The 21,903-nt window shown below is 40.7% G+C and overlaps 1 protein-coding gene across 5 annotated transcripts; it reads left to right on the forward strand.

The window, feature by feature from the left end:
• Nucleotides 1-910: 910 nt before the first annotated feature.
• Nucleotides 911-21,388, forward strand: kank2 (KN motif and ankyrin repeat domains 2). Of its 5 annotated transcripts, none has more exons than XM_008415968.3 (14): nucleotides 911-1,147; nucleotides 1,270-1,452; nucleotides 6,790-6,873; nucleotides 10,526-10,602; nucleotides 11,620-12,957; nucleotides 14,411-14,581; nucleotides 14,674-14,782; nucleotides 14,953-15,501; nucleotides 15,582-15,669; nucleotides 16,979-17,198; nucleotides 18,001-18,143; nucleotides 18,285-18,485; nucleotides 18,563-18,661; nucleotides 20,198-21,388. In XM_008415968.3, exons 4-14 carry the CDS (start codon nucleotides 10,566-10,568, stop codon nucleotides 20,252-20,254), a joined length of 3,012 nt encoding a protein of 1,003 aa, XP_008414190.2. In that variant the 5' UTR covers nucleotides 911-1,147; nucleotides 1,270-1,452; nucleotides 6,790-6,873; nucleotides 10,526-10,565; the 3' UTR covers nucleotides 20,255-21,388. The 5 variants fall into 5 exon arrangements, with proteins under 5 accessions (XP_008414190.2, XP_008414189.2, XP_008414188.2 ...); XM_008415967.3 differs by having other exon boundaries at nucleotides 1,270-1,448; XM_008415966.3 differs by having other exon boundaries at nucleotides 1,270-1,439.
• The last annotated feature ends 515 nt before the right edge of the window (nucleotides 21,389-21,903 follow it).

Raw genomic sequence — 21,903 nt, forward strand, 5'->3', positions numbered from 1 at the left:
TGGCTCATAAATATTTTTGATGGATTAAATATTTACCAGTGAATACAACGTTTTATAACGTGTTCTGTCCTAGCAGCTCAGAAACAGTGTGGTGGGTCGGGTTCCTATGCAGTGTCAGAAAGACACTGCAAAAGGAGAGAAAGTTTTTTTTTTTTTTTTCCCATGTTTAATTATCAGGTTCTGGTGGCAAACAGGACAGGCTATGGCAGAGCATATGGAGAGAGAAAGAAAAAAATAGTGGGATAAACACCGGACATTACACGAACAATGACAAATATGACAGAGACTTCTACCATTTTAAAACGGCCTTAATAATGTAATTGTACAAAGTGTAATAAAATATATATATATATATATATATATATATATATATATATATATATATATATATATATATATATATATATATATATATAGTGTGGTATGAAGAGACCTGCTTTGCATTTTGCTTCTTTCCACTTCTTTGGACTTGTTCTGAAAAGTTTCCCCCACAGAAATCTGGGTTAGCCATACATGGCACTTTTGTGAGTCAAAATGTGGGCTTTTTTTTTTCATTTTATTTAATTTATTTTTTTTATTGTTGCATGGCAATAGTTTTAATAGCTGTGTGACGTGTAATTCTCTAAACTGTTATTTCTACCCTCAATGTTTATTTTTGTTTTAAATCAATTTTAGAGCAGTATTACGTATTTTCTAGGCATACGGATTGGAGTAACCGTTACCTTCAGCTTTTATGAAAAAAGCTATATATCTCAAACATGACTTAAAACAAATTTGATGTAATGCCTTGAAATTAGACCTCTGTCTCTTTAAAACCTTTTTGAAACTCCACCTTCAGGAAGTCATCACATCGGTCTTCTATTAACCATTTAACAATGCTTTTTTCCAGCATTGCACTGAGAAATAGCCGGTCTAATTAGAGCTCATTAGAGTTCCATCAGGTGTTTACTAATTGTTGCTGGCTAGTCTGAAGGAGCTGAGAGGGGGAGTCTTAGGGAAGGGCTGCCCTGCGAGGGAATATTGGAAGCTGCTGCTCTGAGAAGGAGCCTTAAAGGTGGCGCTTGGTCCCTCAAGGCGTTTTACAACACCTGAATGGCTGCCACCAATTAAATTCTCCAACTAGCATAAAAAAGAACCAACATTCCAGGTATGTTTTTGATTAGGAGATAACATTATAGCATAATTTATCGCTCAAAATAGTTGATTTTACATCATTTGAAGCTGTTGAATGTGTTTGTATTGTTTTATTTCATATTTCAAACCGGTCAGGTCGTTCTACTGTAAGTGACCAAAGCCTGCGCCTGTCCTGGGGGCTGCTGGCCCTTTAAGAGGAGCAGTGGGGCGGGAGGAGGGTCGGAGCATCTTGGCTGCAGTGTTTTTGTCTCTCAGTGAGCGCTCCTGGGCCGAGAAGGTTGAAAGGATTTCCAGAGAGGGGCCAGGTAAGCGCTGTGAGTAAGTTTCATTTCCCCTGTTTGAGCCATTGCTTCACGTCTCTTTTCCGAAACGTTTTGAGGCACTTCAGACAACGCGCCTTTTGGAGACTTTCTTTGTGAAGCGTCGGCTCTGCCCAATTCCGCCGGGGTCTTTTCTATGAAGTAACGGGTTATAAATGTACTAAAACACCCGTAAATGCAATGCTACGTTTTTATTAATTAGCAGAATTGAGACATGGTGGGTTTTTAAAAAAAAATAATTTTGCATCTTCGTTTCTGTCTTGCATTCAGGGGAATTTGAGATGGAGCCTCGGAGTCGTTTGCCCCGTTTTTTTTGTTTGTTTGGAGCATCATCTGACGCGCCGCAAAATTTAGCCGAAAATATCTTTAATTATCCCCATTTCACCGAAAAATGAAATGCACTTTGGAGTGCGTCTGTCATTTTAAAGAGAGAATGACGTATTTAATTTGGTTACATTTTCTATTGCGTTTTTCTACAGCAGCCCAAATTCATGGTCCGTTTGGATATTTTGGATGAAGGCTCATTTAGCCAGGACTTTTCCTCACAGCCCTAACCTCCGCTTAATTGACTAAAGCTGTTTCAAACGTTGTGGAAACTAAATAATAAAGAAACTTAACGCCTGTATATTTGACAATATTCTGTCGCTCGAGCCAGTTTTCTTTTTCACAGTAGAGAAAAGATAGAAACCATCAGGATTGCAAAACTTTTCTCTTGCCAAAAGCACGTGAAGGATTTCAAAATTTTTAAATTCATTGGGAGATTAAAACCAGTCAATTGTCTGGAGTACTCTGGGGAGAGGGTGGGTCCAGGCATCCCTCGACTTCTCATTACTTCCAGATGTTTTTTTTTTCTTTCCCCTCCTCTCTCCTTACTTTTTGCTCTCTGATTTGCTGGTCGGCAGACTCTGCCACTGGGTTGAGGTTTTATGGATGAAGCAGGACAGGTGGAGTATAAAATACCCCAGCTTGACTGCATTCATATGAACATAGTTCGGATTTTTCTCATAAGGCACTCTGGTGACTCGACTTATCAATTAACTCCTATCAGCTTGACAGATGTAATTAACGATTTCCTTGGGAAATCCTCAAATACTAAATGATTGTATTATTTCCAAAGCGGTTTACTTCCTGACCCTCACATGACACTTCAGAGTAGAAGCTGTGTGGCATTTTGTTCATATTCGTCAGAAAACGCGTCAGATGTTGTTATTGTGGAGGACATGAAGCTCTTGGCAGGATGTGGGGGAGTACTCATTGGCCTGTTACACTTCATCACAGTACTCCACTGTTCTGCTGTTGTATAATGACTTACTGACTGTATGTAATCATATAACAGGGAATAGCTTGTGGCAGCTGCATGGCATTTTAGACTTGGGCTCTGACTTCACTTTTGGCTTGTCACATGGAAAGAGAAGTTGTTTAGGTCTTACTAGTGAACCCCATTAAGCCGATTTCATTTCGCTTCGCAGTGAAGGCTGGAAATTCTGCGGATCTTGAAAGCCGGAGAAGAGTTTTCTATCCCTGACTTGTTAAAGTCACAATGTGAGAATGTTTTGGTTGGGTCTGGAGTTTCCCCTCACCAGGTTTTGGAATGTGGCTGTCTCATTACAGCGCTCGGGCCCAGGGGTGCTGTGGTGGAATGCAGAGCTGTAAACCCCATTTGCACACCAGGCCACACGCCGGGCATTTAAATGCTTTGCTGAGACTAATGAAATTACAACTCCTGGGCGGGTTTGTCACTGTCTTGTGGCTTTATTACAGATTAACTTCTCTAAATTTTATGGAATGCCCTGCTTTTTAATGATTTGTTTTTGTCTGTGTAAAAAAATGAACCTTCAAAGACCAAACTTTTCTGGAAAACTTCAAACTTTTCTCTAAATAAAGTAGAAGCTCAGTTGAAGTTGTTGATTTGAGCCACTGTAGAGACTTTTGTTCTTACTCCAAGATCAAAATACAAAAGCGCACATTTAAATGTTGCATTCATCTAGTGTGCCGTTTTCCAAGTGGAGCTTTTCGTAAGTTTTAAGACTGATGGATAAGGACTGGATTGTTTATGAACTAAGGGAAAATCATGCAACTCTGTAAAACCGGCTGCAGAAAGGACAGCAAAGATAATGCACCAGCACAACATGGATGATTAACGATACTAGTGGAGGGATGCTCATTGTGAACATATGGTCTAAATCTTGGTTGTCGGATCCTGGAAAAGTAATTTATTATCTTCCTGAATAATCTGACTGATCTCATCTAATACCTTGATGACTCAGAAAAGCCAGCTGAACTCCTCTGTCCAGTAAATGGCTTAAAGATGTTGGTATAACTGGCATGGAGGGTGTTTTGCTGTCCTTATTCTTGCAGAGCATTTTCATCCGCATTTCTTCTGAAACCAGGAAGTAATTGATAAGATTCATGAGAGGAAACGACTTAACCAAACCGCAGTAGGGTTACATCTTCTCATTTTGCTACAACACACACCGACGTGATCTTTTAACCCTAACTTTGCTCTGACCCTCTCTCCACCTCGTCTCATTTCCGTCTGGAGTTTGTCGTTCTCCACCTCCAAAAGACCTCCGCAATCTTCTTTTCTGCCCTCCATCCCACTTCTGCAACTTGCTCAGGAATCTTCTCCAAAAAGATATATATATATTTTTTTCTTTTAGTGTGTATCTTTTTTCCGGTGCTGCTCCTTGCCGCTCGGCCCCACCCTTGCACAGTTTCCTGTTGGAGGTCAGCACAATGACCAATAAGCTAGACCGGCGGGTATTTATTCTGCTCCTGTTCCAGGAGTAATGTGAGCCGGACAGCCCCTCCTTTAGGCTTTGCTCTGTAGCCGCCACCAGACGACTTCAGCCCCAGTTACTGTCTGCTCCTCCACATCACTGTTTAATGTGAAAAACAGGCCTTTTTGTTTTTTTTTTTGTTTTTTTTCTTAATGGACATCGCTTTGGGTTAGGATTTCACTGTCCCAAATTTCAAGGCTGCAGTAGGGAGCCATGTCCCTCCAAAAGGAGAGGAACACACTGTATTACCATCATAATATGAGCTCATCTGGCTTCAGCGCAGTTTGGCAAAGGCTCTTTGTGTCAGGCAGTGACGTACTCATTTTAGCCACGTTTTTATGCGGTGACAGAGATTTGTTGCAATTTGTTTCAGTTTTTTTTTTTTTTTGACTCTTGGGACAAATCTCTTCAGCTTTTAGTTTTATCTCTGGAACAGAGCCTTTTAGTATTGATATTTGTGTAACTTTTTGTGAATATCTGAGATGGGTGTCTTCTTTGTGGGTTTTTTTTAGTCTGTGGAAATGCTTTTTTTTTTTTTTTTGGTTTGGTGTTTTGTTGCATTGTGTTGCATGCTGGGTTGCCCCGTCGTCGGTCTATTTTGGGTGGGTAAGAACATGTAAATGATGGTATTCTTCTAGGCGTAACCTTTAAAGACAATGAGAAAAGTTTGTTTATGCTTTGTGAGGAGCCATTTTAGTCCTTTTGTGATCTTTCTGATGTTTTTTTCTAAATTAAAAGCAGCAGAAGTTCAGCTGGGATTCATTCTGGAGGAGAACTCCCATTTTCCTCTGACTTAAGCTTTCTTCCTTTACATTCCCACTCTTTTCTCCCCTCACATGCTGCTCTGCTCTAAGCACATTTCTCCCTCTCTTGCTTTGTGTTTTTTTTTCTTTGCTCATTTTTGCTCTCCTTCTTGTTACTCTTTCTCCTGGGCTGGGAGGAAGTGACTGGGTTGTTTTTGTGTCCTTGGGGAATACAAAGATGAAAATCCCCTTCCTGTAACCCGTTTCTTCATCAGATCTCAACCCATTATCTCTATTTCGCAACATAAATTGGTCTGCTATGATGACACCAGGACATAAACTGATAAGAGGCTTTTTTTTTTTTTACTTTTACTTAGCTGACCTAATGAATGAAAAATGTGCCCTTTTCTCAGCAGCCTGTTGCTGATGTTTTCTCAGTGAATTAAAAACGGCTAAATTGTTTGGTTTTTATATAATTAATGCTCGTTACCTGAATAAATCAACTTAATAGCTACAGCTGTGTTGGGCGATCTGTGGGAGTTTCGGGCCTCAGACGGCGCTGACGTGTTGGGGGATCTGTGTGTTTTCATGGGAGGCGTGGGAGTTTTGTCAGTCTTCTCTGTAACAGTTTGCATTCGTTATTGTTCCAGTGCTGGCTTTCTAACAAAAATCATCTACACACAGTAGTCTGTTGTTGATTTCGTAGTGGGAAAAGTTTAAAAATGCTTCTTGGACACGACCAAATCGGTTCCGGACGTCTGTCCCCTCGGTGCCTGTTTTGTTTCTTTTATTTCCACTTACTTTCAGCGTGCGGCTTTTGTAGCAGCAGTTCGTCAACTGTTTGTTTGTTTTGAGGCAAATTTCCTCGCCGCACACTCATGCACATACAGTTTCTCTCAGCCTCTCTGTCTCTGAGATGCCCCTCCTTGCTTTCTATTAGAACCAGCTGTGGAACTAGCAGCCGAATGAATGGCTCTTTGTGATTTGGCCGTCGTTCCGGGTCTGAAACGATCTGTTTCTCCCACTACCTTCCCACCTACCCGCCCCCAACCCTTGCCTCCACCCCTCACTGGCATGACAACACTATTAAACAATGGCCTGAACAACCAGGGGCTCTGTTATGATATTATGCAAAGGTCACCCTTTGGTAATTCCGAGGCCCTGCAGACAAAATGTCTGGCCCGAATCGTAGCTGAGAATCTGCAGGCACCATCATGTAGCTTATCCACTGAACACTCATGCAGTGGTTAAGTCTACATAATGAGGAAAGCAGTAAAAGCCTCATGAAATCAGTTTGGGTTGCATAGGTGATGGCTGTTCCCACCAAACTTGGAGGGTGTGTATCTGTGCCATGGGATTTAGGAGTGTTAGTCACAAGAAAACAGCGCACATTGCCCAATCACATGGGGAAGGCAACTCCCGCATGTAGCCTTGAATTGATTAGTGTACCCAGAGCAGAAGTGTGGAACAGGGCGGGGAAGGAGGAGCGCTTAAACACGGATCACAGGGTCTGACAAGCTCATCCTACGGGTGTGTATTCTTTGCATCCGAGTTGTCAGTCAAACCACTGGAGTGTTTATTGATGCTTTTATTTTTCCCAACCTGTTTCAAGTGTTGCGGTGTGTTGATGCTGTTTTGTAACCTGACGTAAGTCTGTTTTTGTCTGCACACCATTAAATGGGGCTTGGCTTACGTTTCCTGGTGACTAAGTCCCAGATATTGCCCTTATTTTTGTTTTTCCAGCCTTCAGACTGCTACAGTAGAGCGTACACAGATAAAGTTCAGGTTTTCTTTTGTTCATATGTCCCACAGGTGTTGACTGTTGAGGGAAAGAGAAGGGAGAAAGAGCGAGGATCCTGGGGAGGAGACATCCCGTCCTCACAGCGCAAGCAGCTGGTATGGAGCACAAAAAAAACTTTTTTTTTTCCTAAGTCAAAACTAATTTCCAAACCTTCAGCAAAATACCCATCATAATATAACCAAAGAGTCGTATTGCAACGGAAAAATCCATAATCTTTAGTCCAGAGGTAATTCTTTGGCAACCACGCCACTTTTTAATCTTTTGCAATGGCAATAATATTAATAAAATGACTGCATTGGTCTGTTAAACTTGGTAGAGCTGACTTCAAAATGTTGCCTGGTATGTTAAATGACTCCTGAGGGTGGTCTCGGTCCTCTGACACACCAAAGAGACAAGAATGTTTATGCATGCTGTAAATCAAAGCCAGTCTTCAAATTCCCAAGTGGAATGCAAGAGTTTAGTTTAAAAAATAAATCTGAAGCACAAACCGGTCTGCACAGGAGGGTGATGAAGTCGCAGTGCGACGCGGTTAGTCTCGTGACATCTTACAGGACATACCACAGACATGTAATTTGTGCTGGATGACCTGCATCTTACCCCCTGAGGCCAAGCTTAATCTTAATGGCAGAGAATGGAGGGAGTAGACTGGGCAGTGAGAGCTTCCTTTGGTGTGGATTTAATGGGGGGAAGAGTCAGGATGGTCAGGGAGAGGCATCTGAATGGTAGAAGCTTGAGAGCTGAAAATGGTAAGAAGGTCAGTAGTGCTACGACGCTTATGGGAATGTGTATCCACACACAGAGACGCAGCTGAATCACCCCCATTCACCGCTGATGTAAAAACAGATGTGGAGGCCTCGTGGTGCGGGCATTCGGGGAGGAGGATGTGGGAGGAAGAGCTTCCAGAGAAGGAGTGAAGGGAAAGTTTGAAGCAGAGAGTAGCTTGCAGGGAAAAGGGGGAGAAAAGGGTTTTGGAATCGGGACAAATTTAGCGAACGTCAGCCTTTGTGTCTGGATGGGATGTTTGGTGGCTAAACTGCCGGCTCTAATTATATCTCATCAACTTTCCCCTTTCTGTCCTCCGCCCTCCTGCCCACAAACTCTCACACTCTGTCACAGTCACCGTGTCGCTTTCTCACACATTTGGCCGTACTGACACCACACTACAAGTGCAGCAAGATAATCAGTTTCACACTTGCGCTGGAGATAAACAGACCTAAAATAAATCCTCAAGGAGGCAGCTCAAATTCTTCTTCTTTTTCTATCATCATATAATTTAAGATTACCAATCCGTCCTTTTTCTCCATAGACTCCCACACTATGAGGAATGTTTATGTAAGGCTAAGTAACAATTTATATCAAGGATTAAAAATTGGCTGCTTGGAGACTTTTAAGGGTTTAAATGTTTTGTAGAAACAGAAAAGCAGGGCTAACTGCTGTAATGCGTTCTCCTTATCTGGTGAACTTTAACTCCCCGTTTAAAGGTAGAGCCATGAATGAACAGCTGACACAGAAAACAGTTTCTAAGAGCTACTAACAGCTTTTGAGTATCCTGGTATATTTTAAAACCTCACTAATACTGAAATACCCAACTTTTCTTCTTCTTTCCTCTATGAAAATGTCCACAATGGCTAAACTGTAAATGGACTGAACTTGCATCGTGCATCGTTGACCTGTTTCAGCTTGTATGTATAGTGCATTCACTGACCAGAAATAAGATTTATGTATTTATTTTTACGTTTCTGACTTCATCAAATCTTTCAACTCCTGTTTTCCTGTTCTTCTCTTTGCAAAGTAAGACAGATCTAACAATTTGATATTCGTTGGTTAATGAGCTTGGCTACCTGCTCAAATTCAGTTTACAGTGGTTTGCTCATCAGACATGTAGGTTGCTCCTGGACAACAGTGGTTTTAAAACAGCAGTACCCTAATGAGAGTGTTGACTGGTTCTCCTTTGGTTTCCAATTAAGCCTCTAAACATAGCAAATTATGCTGGATTATAAATTGCCCCAGCAATTATTGAGATAACTGATAATATTGTTAATTGAAGACCATTTTCAAGTAATGAAATGGTATTACGTTTGCAATTTTCACTCCCGCCAACAACAATAAACTTTAATTTTGTAAAGAACATTCCACTGTGGAACTGGAAGATATTTTAAATATCCAAAATAAAACACAGCAACCAAAAACGGGAACAGAAATAAAAACCACTTGCAACCAAAACCATAAATAAAATGTATTATGATGTCTCTTTAAACAAAATTGCCCTTTGAAAGTGGAAACTGGAAATTCTCAAGCTCATTGTAATTTAGCATGCGATTAATTGATTAGATGCTATTATTTTGAAGTCCTACATATTTTGATCAGTTGTATTTCCAAATAGCCTGGTTGTTTTTCCTTTTTTAAATATGGAAAAAGTGTAGATACGCAGGAAGTGATAAAGCATCACCACTCTATACAGGCAGAGAAAACTCATGTCTAGCTCTTCTTCTAGCATCTTAAGAAAAAAAACACTTTGAATTGCAGGGTCAGTATTTTAAATATGAGCGGTTTAACCAGCCCATGTCCATCTGGGGCATTTATTAATTTCACTTGGTACTAAACGTTGGTTCTTGACGCACCTTCCAGTTTACTGATTCTTACAGCAGTCTGATGAGGAGGGCTTTCAAATATCAAATTGCTGCTGTGTGCATGAATGCATACCTTACTGTCACATCTCCATGGTATGTGGCTATTTCAGAATGTATGTTATGAAGGAGCACAGATGAGGAGAATTACAGAGGAAATTTAAGTGAACACAGCACTTCAAAAATACCAAGTCTGCTCAGTCAGTGTTTCCAAGCGTCCTACTTTTCACAAGCGAGCAAGCACCAGTTATGGTCACAAGACAGACAAAGGGTGGGAAGAGGAGAAGAGAAACAACCCAGTGCTGAATCAAATTGACTATGCCTTAAGAAATAAAGCAGAGTTTGTTTTGTTTTTGCTAAAATGTTTGATCTTAGCTTCTTAGAGCTGCAGTAATAAAATTAAGTTGAACTTTTCTGTGGCTGACTTAAGCGTACCCGTTCCCACAAAGCGATGACCTAGAAAGTTAATCTTTTCCAAGAAGATACAAACTCTAAATGACTGGCGTGAGGGGGACTCGGTGCTGCCTCTGCCAGCGCGTTAAAAAGGCAAAAAAGGAAATGTTTTGTTTTTTAAGAAATCAAACGCACCACCTTTGAAATAACAGAAACATTCAAGTAGATTTGAGGAATAGTGGAGAAAAATGAGAAAGTGAGCAGTCCCAAAAACCCCTGATCATCAGCTGACACCAAGTAAGAGAGACGGAAAAGAACTGATGTGGAAGATTAAAAGGGGAAAAAAAAGTAAGAGTGAAAAGGAGCACAGAGGCAAACCTTAAATTGAGAGACAAAGTTGGTGTGTGCAGATGATTCCTAATAAGGCTTTAACTGGCAAATCTCTTTGCTGGATTCGGCTGCCAGGAAACTTTCCCCCTGTAGCTCTTCTCAGGCTGCTAAGAACAGAAGCAAATACACAATTGGCTGTATTTGAGAGAATAAACGAGTAAAATTAGAGGCTGAGAAAGCCGTGCAATGTAAGAAGAAAAAAAAACTACACTGTGTATGCTGTGCAGCTCATTCATCAACAGATAATTTAAATAATTACTTCAACTTTGTATTATTGTTGGTGCAGGAAACATCCAGTCTGCTCATTATTAATTGAAAGCCGTCTGTCGTCTCACAGGTGAGAGTTTGTGTGACTGAAAAGCAGCTGCTGGTTCGTCATGGCTCAGGTGCTGCACATGGACCCTGGCTTCCCAGGTTGGTTTTATGTTTACTGATAATAATAACATTAATGACTGAATATATGCTGCTACATTAAATCTTTATTTTAAAAAATCCAGAAAAACTAGAACCATGTAAGAGTTTATATCTCTGTTTAAAAAATAATATTTTTAAAAGAATACTTCAAAAGGATAGTTTTATCATTTCATCTTTCCTGGTGCCGCATAGATCACTGAGTAATAGTAGCTGATAAGTTTTGTTTTGTCTGAATTAGACCAACAACAAAGCTATAAATGGGTTTTTACAGCAGAGCTAATTTAACCCCTTACTGACCTGGTGACTGACTTTTCTGATTTAGTTAAGGAACTACACCCAACTATCTGGAGTGAATGTAAGATTTTAAAAAAATTAAAGGTTAGAGTTTTTTGTTTTTTTTTAAACTTGCATATTTGTATTTACTTTGAGGCTTTATTGCATTGCCACTTAATTCATTTTAAATGCCTTAGCATTTCAGTGCTTTAGGCGTTTGGAGGATCATAGAGTAATAATCATCCCAACAAATGCTCTGGAAAAAAGTTTTAAAAATGTCGTAGTTTATTTGTGTCATCAGGCTTGTTTGTTTAATTTACCACTTTATTTTAAATCTTTTTTTTATTTATTTAGGCCCTTATTTTTTACAGGCACACATTTGCTAATTTAATACTTTCCGTGTATGTTTTCCTAAAATTATTTCATAATGTTAAATTAATTGTTTGAGTTAAATTGTCCAAAACTCTTTGTATTTGCTGGTTCAATAATTACTTTATTGACTCATTTATTAATCTTTTATTGTTTTTTTTTTTTATTTGGTCACATATTTAGGACCCATATGTGCACTTCGTCTTAAAGTGAGATTAGATTTAACAACAATCCCTTTGATGTCTAATTAGGGGAATTTTACAGAGTGCACACTCTATTACACAGGACCCCAGAGATTATTCCAGTTTTTAAAGTCTGAGCCCAAGATTAGACAAAGATTTCCATTTGTTTAACGTTGATTTCCTTCCCCTGCAGGGAAACTCAACTCGCCTGCTCCTCCGACGCTGCACACCAAAGAACAGGAGGCGCCCTACTCAGTGGAGACCCCCTATGGCTACCGTCTGGACCTGGACTTCCTCAAATATGTTAACGACATAGAAAAGGGTAACACTATTAAAAAGGTGCCTATACAGCGCCGGCCGCGCTATGGCTCCCTGCCTCGGGGGTATGGCTACACCGGCTCCTGGTGGACCTCCACGGAGTCTCTGTGCTCCAACGCGAGCATGGAGAGCAGGCATTCCTCTTATTCCTACTGTGCCCCAGGCTACCACACATCACAGAGACCCAGCTTTAGCACAGCTCGGGTGGAGAAGACCCTTTTGGACGCTCGCAGGAAGCTGGAGGAGGAGAAAGAAGGGAGGAGATTCTCCAACCTCAGCAGCATGAACAACAGTATGGCAGGGTCCAACACCTCCCTTAGCAGTGCGCACAGCTTCAACCGGGCACACGGTGGAGGTGGGACCTTTACTCCTATGAGCTCAGGCCTGTCCACACCAGTGACTCCAACCCCTGCGCATTTGCAACATGTCAGAGAGCAGATGGCCGCAGCCCTGAGGAAGATAAAGGAGCTGGAGGAGCAGGTGAAGACCATCCCTGTGCTGCAAGTTAAAATCTCTGTGTTGCAGGAGGAGAAAAGGCAGCTCAGCGTTCAGCTCAAAAGCCAAAAGTTTCTTGGACACACTCTGGGTTTTAGCCGAGGTCGAAACCGTGGAGAGCTGTACATCGACATTCCTGAGGAAGAGGTAGGCACGGGAGCTAAAAGCGCCAAGACAACAGAGTCATTGTCTCCGACTGAAGTCTCTAAGCAGGATTCAGGCTGTGAAATTGAGGACACAGTGATTGTGGGTGGAGCCCGACCAGATGCTAAGAAAGAAGTTCGCACCGTTGGAGTTGGACCAGAGGGGTCTAGGGGCAACCGTGATGTGGGAGTTTGGGTTCGAGAGAAGGATCTGGGTCTTCTCCCAGAGGCAGAGGTTCTCAAGGATCAAGTTGGTCAGCTTGAGGGGAAGCTAAAGAGGACTCTGCAAGAACTGCAGGCTGCACAGCTGCAAAAGGCTCCACAGGCAGAGCATCCGGTAATGGCAACCAGCATTGGGTGGCAGGAACCACAAGGCAGCAGTCTGCACACTCTGGTCAGCTTCACACAGCAGCCACAGCAGAGGGAGCAGAGAACTGTGGGGATCCAGGTGTACACACTGGAGAAACCTACGGTAGTGGAGGTGGGCACGCTGCTCCGAGCAGAGACCTGCAGCTCTCCCTCACTTCAGCCAGCGGGTGGAGTTACAGAAGGTCACCACAAGGGACAAACTGAAGGTTTGTGTTAAACTGATGACGTAGGGAGAAAAACTGAGGGTCTTTCCACCAAAGTAGTTCCACTTCAAAGATGGTGCTCTGTTAGTAACATTAATAAACTTAAAGCTATCAGCTCCAGCCCTGGCACAAACTTAACATTTACTCTTTGCTGTTGTAGGATTGAGTTCTTTTAGGACAAATTCATACCAGCCCTGTTTAGTTTGCTTTAATCGAACTCTAGTTGGTTTGCCTAGAAATTCTGGCTCGTTTAGAGAGATGTGAACCAGCTAATGTGGACCAAACGCTGGTTTGCCTAAAAGTTTTGGTTCAGTTGAAGTGAATTCTGGTGTGGTTTGATGGCATCTATGAAAGGCAAGCAGACTGGAGATCACTCCAAAAGCAGGTCTACCGGACTATCAGGTGTGAAAACACCTTTATAATGAGGGCTTGTGGTCAATTTAACCATGACCAACCAGACTTAATATAGAGACCTCCTGCTAAAACCACGTTAAAACCATTCAAAGTTAGTTGCCTAATTCATGAAAACATGACCTTGCTGTTTTCCATTTTCCTGCAGTTTCATGTAAATTCTACTTAAGCTGCCGCACAATTCTGCATACAAGCATCATTTTTCAACTGAACGAATAAACACAATTTATGACTTTGTTTATCAATATTGAGTCTTTTATTATTGCCATCTGGCATTTATCAATCTGCTTAACAATGAATTGTAAGGATTCCTTTAACAGAATGTTCATGAGTACTGCTAAGAAGTCGATATGCTGGTTTGCCTTGTGAATAATCTCAGCAAACAGAGTGTTTGACTTTGTTATAATTGATCCACCTTCTTAAAGGAATAAAAAGACAAACCATATGTTATGTGTAGCTGATTCACTGCAGCTCTATGAAGATTGATTGAAAAAAATCACTGGGAAGAATAAATAAGAGAGTTGATGTTCAAAGTGACAAAATTATATTCTCCAAAAAATGTTTGCACACAGCATGTTGGTGGAGAACGTGTTGCTAAATGACCTGCAGACAACCTGATTCTAGACGGGTCGGTAGGTAGATAGGTCAGTCAAACTTTATTAATGGATTACAAACTAGCGTGACAACTATCCCAGCATGCACCGCACGCTTCTTCTACGGCAAAAATGAAGTCGGCGGCTGCTTACCGTAGTTGCTAGACCTGTTGTGGCTCAATATTGGTCCATATTTAAGGCGCACCGGATTATAAGGCGCACTGAAGGCTTTTGAGAAAATTGAAGGTTTTTAGGTGCGCCTTATAGTGTGAAAAATACGATATGCAAAAATTTTCTGAAAGTTGTAAGCATTTTCCACACAAAAACTGGATGGTAAAACTGAAACAGATTGGGCAGAATCAAATCTTATTGGGATGGATGTTCAGTACTGTACTGTTTTCTTGTTTCCTTGTAATCTTTTACTTATTGAAGTTCCTCCCATGTCTCAAAAGCCCCCGTTGAGTTGCCGATTGCAGTCAGCTCCAAGCAGGTCCGTGACGTCCTGAAAAGTGGACTGTCCACATCTGTACCCGTCAGTAATCCTGCCGTCGTTGTAGCATCTGGTGATCAGATTGGCTTGGTGCAAACCAATGAAGAGTCTCCTGAGGTCTTTTCTAAATCAGGTCTGTGGATTGAGTTAAGTAAAGTGTTCTGACTTTGTTCTCCAAGCATCATGTTGTCACTTTAACTTTGATTGATGGTTTCTTATTTTTAGCCTCATCTCCCCAGTCCTCGCTGAGATCAATTATGAAGCGGAAAGCAGAAGGTGAACCAGGCTCCCCCTCTACAAAGAAAAACCTGCAGTTCATTGGAGTCAATGGAGGGTAAGTGGCTATTATAGCAAAGCAGCACTGAGCCATTTTTATCCACTTAGCACTGCAATCATTAGAGCCAAAGTGATGCTGTATATGGAAATAAAGCAGACATAACTTTATTACTTTTTATGAACTTCGTAATAACATTTCAGAGGAATAAAAGATGCATTGTCTTCCAGATACGAGTCCACCTCTTCAGATGACAGCAGCAGTGAGAGTTCAGATGATGGGAGTGACTCCAGTGAATACCATGAAGCAAGAGAAAAACTTCCAGAGTCCACCAATCAGCTCCAGCGTGTAACTGTTAATAAAACTCCCCAACCCCAAGAAGAAAGCACCAGTTTACCTCAACAAACTGCCATAAAAATGCCAGCCATAACCCACTTACAGGACACAAAACTGCCAGAAAATGCTAATCAGTCACAAGCGACTGACTCTGAGCGAAAATGTGCCTCCCACACATCGACGACAAACTCCACCTCAACACCTCCAGCCAAGGATTCTGCCTCCCCTGTGGAACAAATGGCAGATAAGCACACTGTTACCCAGGAGATCACTTCCACATCACCTAACTCTGAATCTGCACCAATCGCCATTAAGTGTTCTTCAACATGCATCACTAAATCTGCAGAGGTAAACACTCTGTCACAAACATCTACCACCTCTTGTCAGCCAGAGTCCAAAGCAGCACCTGAGAGCGTTAAACACGAGTCCTCTAAACCAGTCAGGTAAATGTAGACACACTTTAAGGAGAATCTGTCAGCGAGGATTCTCTCTGATTTTTCTGTTTTGTCTGTTGTCTGTGCAGGCTGGAGCTGAGTGAAAGCCTGATGTCGGCTCTCTATACTCTGCAGAAAGCCCTGGGGGAGCTCAATGCTTTCAGCCAACAAGCAGCAGTATGTCTCCACACTAATTCACTCATTAACTGCGTCTTGGAAATCCAATAAACTAATGATAGTTTCTCTTTCTTGAAACGATATGCTTTGTGAGATTTGATCTGCAGTGTTTTGCTAAAGCATTCATGCCCTTTTAGGGTTTTTTTTTTTTTTCGCAACTTCTTACATTACAACCACACATTTTAATGTATTTTAGGATTGTAATGTGATGGAACATAAAGTAGAACTGTAGAGTAAAAGAAAAATTATGCTTTTTTCTTTCCCACTAATAAAAATTTTATTTTTATTATCACTGGTTTCTAGTGGTATTCCTCCCCAGGAAGTTTGTATTTGTAGACCGGACTATTCTCAGTCATACTGGACTGATACGTCATATGAACATGACTTTTTAAGTCTTCTCAACGATTCTGAATTGAATTTAGGTCTGCCAGTTGTTAAGGTCTAAACATGGGTATCATCATTGCATTTGGCTTTGACTTCAAGTGAGAGAGAGCTTTCTTTGATTTTTCAAGGAGAGGTGTCCTCCTGCAGCCTTTAAGAGATTTTTGGAGGATTGCCTTGTGCTTATCTTGACCCATCATTCCATCAACTCAGACTAGCATCCCTTAATCAGTGTCAGATTTCTGCCAAATCGATCTTTACATTTGGGTCAACATGTTCAGATTTGGTTTAATCTGACCCAAGCAGCTTTTCAACATGCTTGCTGTGCTAACTGAAGATTGAACTTGTAAACAAAGGTTTTCCTTTTTCTACTCTTCGATAAGAGCCAGATTGGGATTGGTGTCATTCATGATTATTAGTTGTCCTCAACATCTTGTCCCACCTGAACTGTGGACCTCTGCAGCTCCTCCAAAGTTAATCTGGACCTCTTGGATGTTGAGATGGATTGAATGAAGCTCTGGGAGTTATTTGGCCTTTCTTTTTTATTTTATTTATTTATTTTTTATTATTAAATCTGACCCTGCTTTTAGCTTTTGGACAATTTTACTTCTAATGGCAAATGGTTACACTTCATTGCAATTAGGGGTATCGGTGAAAAGGGGTTTACAACAAATGGATATTATTGGATTTTGTCGATTTAAAACATAACAGACTTTGTGACTGACAAAATCTGGAAAAAGTTCAAGAATGAATCAATTTGCAAAGTGCTCTGTATTTGGTTAAACAGCTAAGTTTTATATTTTCTGCAACTAAAATCTCAATGCCTTTTGCTTTCACTTTTGAGTTCATTACCCAAGTCATGTCTTTGTACTCAGCAGTCTGTTAAATGTTTATCTGCCTCAAGCGTCCTCATTGTGTCTGCTCACAGAGGACGGCCTACACCATCGTCCTACAGGAGTGGCTGCGTGTGTCCTGTCACAAGGCAGCCAACACAGCGGTCGTCAAGGCCTACATGGACACCTTCGCCTCCATCTCCCCTCAGCTGCTGGAATTTGTGATCAACATGGCAGATGGCAATGGGAACACGGCGCTGCACTACACTGTCTCTCACTCCAACTTCCCTGTGGTCAAACTCCTGCTGGACACTGGTGAGAGTTGAGATATGATGTGACCACAGACCCTGACTCTTTTTCTTTTTTATATATATATCAGTGCGTGAAATGGGGTAATGCAAGCGAAAGTGTTTCAGGTATTACTGTGAAATTGTTTCATATTGGCGTGACGGCTCTGTATAATAAGAGCTAGCTGGGAAGTTTGGAATTTGCTTCAAATATTTTTCTGAAAAAGTATTAAAAAAAAGATTATGGGCAAATATCCACATTTCCAAGCTTTATCGTCTCCTTTACTTCCTTGTTTCCTTCCTGTTTTCCTATGACTTTATTTTGTTTCCTTCCATGGTACCTAATATTCTCCATTCTTTCATTCTGTCCATCATTATGTTTTATCTCTTCATGTTCTTTCCATCTTTCTTGTGTTCTTCCTTCACTGTTTTTATTTTTCCTTCCTCCTTGCCTTGTGTTATTCCTTCCTCAGTTCCTATCTTGTTTTTTGCCCTTTCTTCCTTCCTCGTGTTCTCCATATTTGTCTGTAATTCTCTGATTTTCAAGGGTTCTATATATAAAGTTTGCCTAATGCAAAAATACTTGCCATTTGGAGATTTTTGCATTTGTATGTTAAACTGATTAAATGAACTAAAGAATGCGGGACTGTACAAATACTGAACATGTAAGAAAAAATGTGTTTAAACCCAAATAACGACAAAATAAGAGTAGAAAAAGATGATGTGTCTTGCATCTCGATGATTAGCCTGTCTTTAGCATGTTATGTGATGGTTTTTTTTCTGCTACTGCTCTACCTCCTGCCACACTGATTGCCCTCTCTACCTGACAGGCCTGTGCAATGCTGACAAGCAGAACAAGGCCGGCTACACAGCCATCATGTTGACGGCTCTGGCTGCCTTTCACTCTGACAGTGACCTCCAAACTGTCCTGCAGCTGCTGCGCACCGGGGACGTCAACGCTAGAGCCAGCCAGGTGCGCCCTCTGCTGCTGCTTACGTTTTACTGCACCTTTATGCCTGCAAAACACCGATCAGAGTCAAATGTTCTTTATGAATAACTTTCAACAGTTTGACTGTCACAGTCTTAGTGTTCGGATCCACATGTGTGTTTGCAGGCTGGTCAGACAGCGCTGATGCTCGCCGTGAGTCACGGACGAGGGGATATGGTCCGGGCGCTGTTGTCCTGTGGAGCTCAGGTCAACATCCGTGACGATGATGGCTCCACTGCCCTCATGTGCGCCTGTGAGCACGGTCATGTGGACATTGTTCGTCAGCTGCTTTCTGTCCCAGGCTGCGATGCGACACTCACCGATAACGTAAGCCAGTCTGGTCCACCTCTCTCTGTTCCCCAGTGTTTGCTACCGTCTAGTTTTCATCTCATTGTGTCATGCAGGACAGCAGCACTGCTCTGTCCATCGCCCTGGAGGCCAGCCAAAACGACATTGCTGTACTTCTGTATGCCCACCTTAACTTTGCCAAGCCTCCTTCACCTGTGAGTACCGAATTAGGCTGGTAAAACACTATTATCAAGCTATAGCTACCTAGCTTTTTAATGAGGTCAAAGTACATAATGTTTTAAATTGTTGCCTTTGGAAAATCTCTTGTGAGTAGGAATGTGCCAGGCTCAGGTAAATTACAAAACCCCCAAATATCTGTGCTATACTCTTCAGCCTAGAATGTTGGTGTGTTAAATGTTCATTTTCAGGAAGGTATAGACCAGTGGTTCTTAACCTGGGTTCGATCGAACCCCAGGGGTTCGGTGAGTCGGTCTCAGGAGTTCGGCGGAGCCTCTGCCGCGGAGGTAAAGACACACTTGTGTAAAGTCGTGATGACGCCCCGCTTTGCTATCACTTGCTGCAAAGGATCACGTTACATTGCTTAGCCAATCAGTGCTGTGGAGGAGCCCTGACTGAAGGAGCTCCACTCTCAGCATGGATTTGAACTTTTGTCTTTTATTACTTCAGCAAAGCTCACAGTTTTTACCAAACTCTATAGTCTATATCTGCTCCTTAGTCGCATCTTTTTGGGGTTGGCACTGCCTCTAGTGGTGTAGGGGTGGTAACACGGCTAATATAATTACATTACTAAATCAGAATACCACAAAGTATTTTGTGTGTCGGGGAGGGAGGGGTTGGAATAAGAAGGGTTCGGTGAATGCACATATGCAACTGGGGGCTTCGGTACCTCAAAAAAGGTTAAGAACCACTGGTATAGACAAAGGAAGGCTGAACAAGAATAGCTTATAGGAAAAATGTGCTTTACTTAGAATATGGCACCGCAACTTAAATTGCTGCGAAATGTTTTTCCTTATGCTTTTTTTTTCTGTTTTTGCTTATTATTTGTTGCTTTTTTTGTTTTTATCATTAAGATTCAGGTTGGTTGGAATACATTTTTTCCTTAAAAATGAAATAATTAATTTAAAGGTGGGGCGAGGGGGTTTCTGCATCCAAGAGTGACAAAAAAGTAAAAACAGAAGAAATCTATACAGAAGCAAAGCTTATTTACAACACTTTAAGTTTCCAATGGTACATCTAAATAAATCAGGAGAAATGGAAACATCAGGAAAAGAAATACAAAGTCCAATATGTGTAAAAAAATAAATCGGAGCAGAGACATAAAATACAAACTGTCACAGTGTGATAGATGAATGATGATTTGTTGGCCACAGGACCAACATGCTTCAACGTCACTGTCAACTCATTGACTGCTGGATGCCTGGGTCTTGACCTACAAATACAATAAAATAAGAAATATGAACCCCATTATATTAACTCTGTCCAGGTATCTCATCATTCCTCTTTGTATATTAAGGAAAGCTTAAATCTGGATATTCACAAATGGTTACACTTGGACTTCAAGTCATACAATTTATATTGGAAGTGTCATACAATTTATTACTTCAGACATTGCACATCTAAAGTTATGTTTTAAGGACACTAAGCTTCTTGCATGCTCAGAAGATATAAAAGTTCTCTACTTCTGTTTATGTATTGACTGATTTTTAGTATTTCTTATTTGCTCTTTCTAGGTGTCACCTAAGTCTCCTCTCTTGGGTTCCTCTCCTCCATCTGGTGAACCAAAATAAACTCGTCTCCTGCAGCTCGCAGCAGCTTCCACTCATGTTTCTCCATCCTTGTAATTTAGAAAAAACAAACTGTTTGTCTGTTCATGTATTTGTTCCACTCTGAAAGTTTTAGGTACATCACATTGTGCATATAACATGACGTCTTAAAACATTGTCATATGTTAGTTTTGTTCTCTTTGTCATTTAGTCTCATCAGTCTGACATTGTAACGTTTCAGTTCTTTACACTGTTTTTTTTTTTTTTTTTTTTTTTGGTGACACTTAAGTCAAAACTGTTAACAAATAATTTAATTATCCTGATTATGTTGAGTCACTTCTCATTTTATTCATAACCTCTCATTTGAAATTCTAATAGGGGAAAAATCTGTTCTGCGGTATCATTATGTGTGACCATTACTGCCATTTGGAATAACAAAAGCCAGCCCTCTCATAAATAAGTGTCCTTGCATCAACTTTCTCATTGGTGCTACTAAATAATAAATCAAAAGACACCACCTCCACATTCTGTCGATATTTATACACAGGATTTATTTACAGAGTATTTTTCTATCTTTTTTTTATTATTATTGTTCTTTTTCAGGACCTCTGATTCTAATCTTGTTTCCCAGGCAGTGGGAAATGTCTTACCAGACAATAAATTAAAATTTTGTGCATTGGAAAATTATACCAAAAGATTTGTCTCTTCCCTCAACTTTAAGACTGTGTGTAATGCATAGTCTTTTTTTAATTTATAGTCAGGAAGGTATCTTCAGCAGTGGTAAGAAGAGATTAGATTGTATCTGCTTATGCAACGTGTTTTTGTAAGATTAACTGGGTTTAACGGTGACTGAAGGCGCTAGAGAAGCTTGTAGGTCTTGTCAGGGAAACGGCAAGTGAGTGTTCTGACTGAGTTTTAAGTGTATCTTGTGTAAGATATAAATACTGAAGTAATATATGTCAACGCAAACTCAGAATGGTTATGCCTAACTCGACAAAAGTGCGCAGGCTGTTGATGTCAAAATGTCCTTTACTTTTTAAAGGTTTTTTCCACTTTTTTCATATCCACTTTTTAGTGAAGAATTTTTTATAAACTTTGGAGTTTTTAATTTAAGTCTTTTTTATACATATAGAGTTTTTAACCTCACTCCAATTGTATGTAATGGCACAATTCAGTTTTTTTTCTCTCTGCTGGTTTCTGTAAATTATAGACTCTGTTCTCTGTCTCTGTGCATTTTGAAAAACTACTTAATAAATGTGGAACACATGCTTTGTCTTCTGTTCATTCAAGGTTCAGGGTGTCTGCTTCCTTCAATTTGTACATCTGAAATTGAGGCCTTAAAATGTTTTGAAAATAATTGTGGAAAAATTGGTTACTTGGAAACCTGACATTGCAACACACAAAAAAACAAGGCTTAATATAATATCTCTCTGAATAGTCTGATTTAAAATAGCTTTAATGAAATGCTTTAATCTCTATCCGGGTTTTATACAGGTCCCCACCAAAATAACGTACGGTATAAGTTAGGGGTGGGATGACTGCATCCACTTGAGCCCTTTTCTCAAACAATGAAGTCATCTTTGATAAATTTACACGATTTGTAATTTTTGAGGAAAAACACTGTGGCAGCTGTTGGCTCTAGACAGCTGCTTGTCATTGGGAGGAGCTGATGA

Source organism: Poecilia reticulata, chromosome 8, assembly GCF_904066995.2.
Source record: "Poecilia reticulata chromosome 8, P_reticulata-male-v2, whole genome shotgun sequence".
NCBI lineage: Eukaryota > Metazoa > Chordata > Actinopteri > Cyprinodontiformes > Poeciliidae > Poecilia > Poecilia reticulata.

Bases quoted from the DNA above. Each gene is read 5' to 3' on its own strand.
- kank2 (XM_008415968.3), top strand. From the start codon at position 10,566: ATGGCTCAGGTGCTGCACATGGACCCTGGCTTCCCAG. The intron at 14,783-14,952 runs GTAAGTGGCTAT...ATTGTCTTCCAG, and splicing joins TTCATTGGAGTCAATGGAGG to ATACGAGTCCACCTCTTCAG. The intron at 18,486-18,562 runs GTAAGCCAGTCT...TGTGTCATGCAG, and splicing joins ATGCGACACTCACCGATAAC to GACAGCAGCACTGCTCTGTC.